This window comes from Erythranthe guttata, chromosome 6 (assembly GCF_056151865.1).
Source record: "Erythranthe guttata isolate IM_541 chromosome 6, IM_541, whole genome shotgun sequence".
Classification (NCBI taxonomy): Eukaryota; Viridiplantae; Streptophyta; class Magnoliopsida; order Lamiales; family Phrymaceae; genus Erythranthe; species Erythranthe guttata.
In genome coordinates, this window is record NC_142538.1 from 9,710,947 (window position 1) to 9,717,623 (window position 6,677).

Genomic DNA, 6,677 nt, shown 5'->3' on the forward strand with positions numbered 1-6,677 from the left:
AAATATTTGCTATGAAATCTGCGGCATCTACGTCACCAGGCTGGATGGCGGTATATCCCAATTCCACAACCTCACCCGCGCAATGACTCGCGATTGCTCCCACCACATCCACTAGAGCCGGTGATGAAGGAAAGAAGCTAGAGTTCGTCTATGTGATGAGTGCTGAAACAGCATATGTTGACAAGACGAGGAAAAACGAGACGACGGATTTATGGCACATGCGGTTAAGTCACGTTAGTTATTCCAAGCTAAATGTGATGGTGAAAAAGTCGATGTTGAATGGCCTTCCCCAACTTGAAGTAAGAACAAATACGATTTGTGCGGGGTGTCAATATGGGAAATCACATCAACTGCCAGATGAAGAGTCCAAATTCAAAGCAAATGAACCCTTACAGTTGATTCACTCTCATGTTTTTGGACCAATAAAGCAAATATTTGTTGGTGGAGTGAAGTACATGGTAACTTTCATTGATGATTTTTTGAGGTATGTATGGGTCTACTTCATGAAAGAAAAATCTGAAACATTTTCAAAATTCCAGGAATTTAAGAAAACGGAGGAATCGGAAGTTCGTAAGAAAATTGAATGTTTACGCACGGACAATGGAGGGGAATATTTCTCTCATCAATTTTCCGAATTCCTGACGAAATGTCAAATTCCATCATCAATTCACATGCGCCAATACTCCACAGCAAAACGGCGTAGCGGAAAGAAAAAAATGACACCTGGTTGAAATTTGTCGAAGTATGCTACATGCAAAGAATGTTCCTGGAAGATTTTGGGGAGAAGCAATGAGAAAAACAGCCTTTGTGATTAATAAACTTCCTTAACAAAGGTTAAATTTCCTTTCACCTTTTGAAAAACTTTGGAATATTAAGCCTATTGTTGGTTACTTAAAAGTTTTTGGATGTGTGTGTTATGTATTTGTGCCTAATCATTTACGTATCGAAATGGACAAAAAGGCAGTTCCGTGCATTTTTGTTGGCTATGACAGCCAAAGAAAAGGGTGGAGATGTTGTGATCCAAACACTGGAAAGTGTTACACCTCTCGAAATGTGGTGTCTGATTAAGCCTCTTCGTGGTGGTCCTTAGACAAAGAAGCATTGCCTGACTCAAATGATTTAGTTTCATCTCAAATCAAATTGAGTTTAGATGAAGCTGATCAAGAAACATGTGACGGTAATGAAGAAGGTGCAACTCAAAATTCATGGCAAACGGGTGTATATCCACAATCAAGCAAACGGGTGTATATCCACAAAATTGTTGAAGAAGAAGCACCTACTGAACTTAGGAAGATCTGCAAGAGCGAGAAAATCAAATCCTAAATAGGCAAATTTTGTTATAGTAGAAGATATTGATGCAAAAGAACCAAAGACATTTGAGGAAGCAATATCAAAACATGGATTGGTATAAAGCCATCAAAGAGAAAACTGAGGCGTTTGAAAAAAATCAAACTTGGGAACTCGTGCCGAAGCCAAGAGACGTAAATCCTATTTCTTGTAAATGGGTTTATAAAATAAAGCGCCGCACCGATGGATCAATTGAGAGACACAAAGCTCGCCTGGTTGCTCGAGGGTTTTCTCGAGAATATAGATTGGACTATGACGAAACATTTAGTCCAGTTGCAAAGATCACAACCGTGAGAGTGTCACTTGCCCTTGCAGCCACTAAAGGTTGGAACTAGTGGCAAATGCATGTAAAAAATGCATTTCTTCACGGGGACTTAGATCGAGTGATTTTCATGAATCAACCAATGGGTTTCCATAGTCAAACTCACCCTGAATTTGTGTGCAAGCTTCAAAAGACATTCTAGGGATTAAAGCAAGCACCGAGGGCTTGGTACGGTAAGATCACTGAATTTCTTACTCTTAGTGGTTTCTATGTTGCACCTGCTGATTCTAGTTTGTTTATCAAAATTAATAGACATAAGTTGGCAATTGTTCTAGTGTATGTAGACGATCTAATCATAACATGTGACTCTGAAGAAGAAATTCGTCGAACAAAAGAGAATTCACCAGTTCGCTTTCAAATGAAAGAACTTGGAAAATTCAAGCATTTTCTTGGCCTTGAGATTCAACATAGTAAAGAAGGAATATTTCTTCATCAGCAAAACTATTCCAACGATCTGTTTAAGTAATCTGGAATGCTTAATTGCAAGCCGATTTCATCGCCGATGGAGCCAAATGCAAAAATATGTGCTCGTGAAGGAAAGGATTTAGAAGATTCAATTATGTACTGGCAATTAGTAGGTAGTTTGATCTTCTTAACTATAACGAGACCCAATATTTCTTATGCAGTCGGTGTGATGAGTCGATACATGCAAAATCCAAAGAAGCCTCATTTGGAAGCGATCAGACGAATTTTAAGATATGTGAAAAAGACGCTTGATTATGGAATTATGTATAGAAAATGGTAGATGGTAAGCTAGTTGGCTATTGTGATGCTGATTTTGGTGGTGACCTAGATACTCGGCGCCCAACTACATGATATGTTTTTATGATTGGGTCCGGAGCAATTTCTTGGTGCAGTAAAAGACAACCAACTATTTCTTTATCAACTACGGAAGCGGAGTACATAGTTGCAGCTATGGCAGCTCAAGAGAGCACTTGGCTTGTGCAATTGTTGAAGGACTTGCATCAAATAACAGAATATGCAATTCCTTTGTATTGCGATAATCAATCAGCAATACGTTTGGCAGAAAATCCAGTCTTTCACGCAAGAACTAAACATGTTGAAAGGCAATATCATTTCATCAGGGAAAAGGTTTTGAAAGACGAGGTGGAGATGAGACATGTCAAGTCAGATGATCAAGTTGAAGATATATTCACAAAGGGACTAAGTGGCAGCAAACTTGAGAATTGTTATCATCAGCTAGGAATAATGAAGAAGATCGAAGTTGGTGTTGAGGAGGAATGTTAAAATTGCAACACTTACCGAGTCTTTAGTCATTAAACTAGGTGGACTTATTCTTCTTATATAAGACAAATGTTTTCTGAGAATAAATACATCCTTCAATAGCATAGTTGTTTTATAGTGTGAGTTTTTTATTTTCCAATATATTATTTCATATGCCATCGGATTACCTTTTGGGGCAAAAACATGAAAGTCTAATTTTTTTGGGCAAAAAAAATGAATATCTCCGCCTGCATTAAATGTTCCAGTATTCTAAATAGATGATTGTCAAAATCTTAAATGCCAAATGTCCATAATTTGGATGCCAAAAGTCTCATATATAGACACACACACACACACACACACACACACACACATATATATTAAATTCAAGTCTTGTTACAAATTGAGAAAGTAAGGGAGAGACGAAATTTGAACCGGAGGTTGGGTTGGATATGGAAGAAATGAGAAACACGGAACTAATGTGTAATAATGTTAACTAATTAAGTAATCAAAGGTCATTCGAAGCTCAATCCAGCGTAACAAACACAGCCTGATCCTATGGCAAGAATAACATTGCAAACATGTTTATGCTTTTGGTGTGTTGAGATCACGATCAGTAAAAACTCATTCATAGGGTTATAAAACTTGTCATATGTACGGAACCGATGGTGTAACTCGAAACCACAAAATATATGAAAATAGATATGAAACATGTACCAACTATTATGCATTAGCAAGGAAACCGCAAACATAAGTAAGTTTAGCATCGCTCCATCGAGCATGAAATATTTTACAAAATATAAATAGATTCAAGACCCACAAAGCAAATATAAATGTTGTTTAAAATCAATTTACATTAAAACAAACACAACTTAAACATTACATAACCATATTAGCTTTCATTGAATCACCTGCAAATGGAAGAAAAACACAGGTGCTGAAAACGCTTCTGGAACATATATTTTGTTAACAGAAACACAAAGGACATCATGTACTTCATACACTACATTCCAATAATCGAATATATAGTATGTCCACAGAATTGAATAAATTTTATAAAAGATAAAATACAACTTATATTTATGATAAAATAATTTAAAAAAAAATAATAAGAATCCAATTTGAGATAAATTACAATTTTAAGAAGGGGACATTTTTGGGACATGAAGAAATTAAGGTCAGTAGCATTCGAGATCAGTCCAAATTGTTAGTGAAGTTTAGGGATCATAAGGTCAATCAATCTAAGTAAATAAAGAACGCAAACTGACAGCTTCCAATTTACTACATGTCCAACATATAGCAACTACACCTACCTTGTAGTTGAGAATACCAACAACTCAATAGACAATTCTCCAAAAACGTGAAATCATTCTTAATTAATATTAATTGTTTCTGATTCACTGGACATTAGCTCTTTTGAAAGAAGTCAATAAAATAAAATGAGGATATGCACTAACTTAAATATCATTTTTGAATTTTTATTTCTTTCTGAGTTTCTGTTCAATTCTTCAAATATTCAAATCAAGAAGTTCCAATTGGTCAAATCATATGTGGAAAGAAGGAGATTAATTACTAGTCTACTTAAATTTAGAATTTCTAAATTAACGTCAAAATTATTTATATTTAATATCAATTTGCAATTTATTTCAATTATTACATAATTACAGTACGTCTGTATACATCACCCATTAAAAAAAAAAAAAAAAAAAAAAGAGAAAAAAGAAGAAGAAAATTTACCGATAATACGAACATATTGTACTTGAGTTTCGCTGATTCCATAGTAAATCTGTGCTTTGAAATCTTCGGCATCTACGTCACCAGGCTGGATGGCGGTAAATCCCAATTCCACTACCTCACCCGCGCAATGACTCGCGATTGCTCCCACCACATCCACTAGGCTGTATTTAGTGTTCTACATACATCCAAAAATCGAAAAAACACAAAAAAGCAATTAATAATCATTAAACCAAAAACAAATTTAATAATAAAAAAAAAACATACGTTTTGGTTGTTGAAAAAATTAATTGCAAGATTGGCAGAGTTTAGGGCCTTTTCCACAGCTCTGGGATTATTGCCTGTCAACTCTGGCTCATACATGACATAGAAACCTCCCTGTAAGTATAATAGTACATTATATTGAGAGAGGGTAAATAAATAAATTTGAATTTTGAAGAATAATATATATATATATAGAGAGAGGAAGAAATGAAGAAAAGAGATTAGAGAGACGTACACAAGGAAATTGAGTGCCACCCTTAGTCATGGGGCGCTTCACCCTAAAGGGATTGGGATTGTTGGAATCATCAATTGTGAGTTCTTCAACCAATTCAAGTTCCCTTTCCTGTTCCCTTTCATATTCTTCATACTGATCCGGTTCCAATTCGGGTTCGGATTCGGGTTCGGATTCTGATTCGGATCCAGATTCACCCTCTTTCAATTTATTGAATTGTTTAAGTATCTTATGGAACCTAAACTTGAACTTTTCGGCTTTATCCTCATCGGTTACCAGCTTCTCCGTATCCACTACCAAATTATTGAGTAGTCTTTCTATTTCATCGATCGTCGTTACCGGTTTCTCATCGGAATCGGAATCGGAATCGGAATCATCATCTTCGGAATCCCAAGGACCGGTATATCGCCAATCGTCGTTTTCAAAACCCATGTCTCTCGAGAATCCACCGCAAACAAACCCTAGTCCTTTCTGTAATCGTAACCCTTTGTTGCAAGGGGTTTTTTTTTTTTTATTATTAATCTTTATCTTTATATATAAAAGAAAGGTTTTCCCGAAACCCTAATCCTATTTTTGTGAATATTTATAACCCTAGGGGCATTTTTGTCTTTTTATTTTTCGCCTTTTTCTGCTACTTTTTTGGGTTTTTCATCTACACGATCAAAAGTAAATGGAATAAGAAACCTGTACGTGTTTGAATAACTGAAAACACGATCTGCATAACCAACTTCAACACACGATCTCCTGTCAACTTCTATTTGATTTATATTTAAGACATTTTTTTTACACAGGTTATTATTATTTTTTGCGTATTCATACGTTTCAATCCTCTTTTGCCTCTCCCTATTTTACTCATATTTCGCCGCTTCACCTATTTCTTCTCTACTCTATATCTTCTTTTTTGTTTGTTGGAAAAGCATTCAATGTTTTCTTCTCCTTAATTTTGTTTGTGTTTCTGACATTCTTGGATCGAAGTCTTATGATTATTTGCTTTTTTTTTTTTGGTTATTATTAACAGTATAATATTTTGGTATTCTTGTTGAAGGTGCAATTCCAATGCTGGTGTCATTGATGTCTCTCCATAGGCCATTCCCATAGGTAACTAACTTCTCTTAGTATAAGATTGGCTCTCCATTTCTTGATTTTCTGCTGCAACCATTTTAGTTTTTTCGAATCTTTTGATATGGTTTTGAAGCTCGCGATGTAATTAATCCTGGCTAATCTTATCAAGTAAACTAAGCCTTCAAGAATTCAGCAACTGGATCTCGATCACCACGGCATTCAACAATATTTCACAAAAAAATGAAAGGCAAAGAATTGGGGGAAGCCCTTTTACACAACACAGACCAACAGAACGGTAGTTTTGTAGTTTCATCAGTTTGGTTTCCTTTCTATCCAACTTTTAAGTTTTTTGTTTTTGTTTCACTCACGTTTGTTTTCGGTTTTCATTCACGTTCTTAAATCTTCTTCTTCTTCTTAATTAAGCGATGTTCTCCATATTTTCTTCCTATCAGATGCATCCCTACAAGACCTAAACTAGGTTTGTATCTTACT

The 6,677-nt window shown here is 35.5% G+C and overlaps 1 protein-coding gene and 1 pseudogene across 1 annotated transcript; one reads left to right on the forward strand and one right to left on the reverse strand.

Annotated features, from left to right (window-relative positions):
- The first annotated feature begins 2,303 nt into the window (after positions 1-2,303).
- Positions 2,304-2,917, forward strand: LOC148770115 (secreted RxLR effector protein 161 pseudogene; annotated as a pseudogene).
- Positions 2,918-3,605: 688 nt separating this feature from the next.
- On the reverse strand, positions 3,606-5,642 carry LOC105974891 (uncharacterized). Its single transcript, XM_013000050.2, has 4 exons — positions 5,127-5,642; positions 4,895-5,005; positions 4,631-4,805; positions 3,606-3,804 (listed from the first exon to the last, which is right to left on the reverse strand). Exons 1-4 carry the CDS (start codon positions 5,553-5,555, stop codon positions 3,773-3,775), a joined length of 747 nt encoding a protein of 248 aa, XP_012855504.2. The 5' UTR covers positions 5,556-5,642; the 3' UTR covers positions 3,606-3,772.
- Between the last annotated feature and the right edge of the window lie 1,035 nt (positions 5,643-6,677).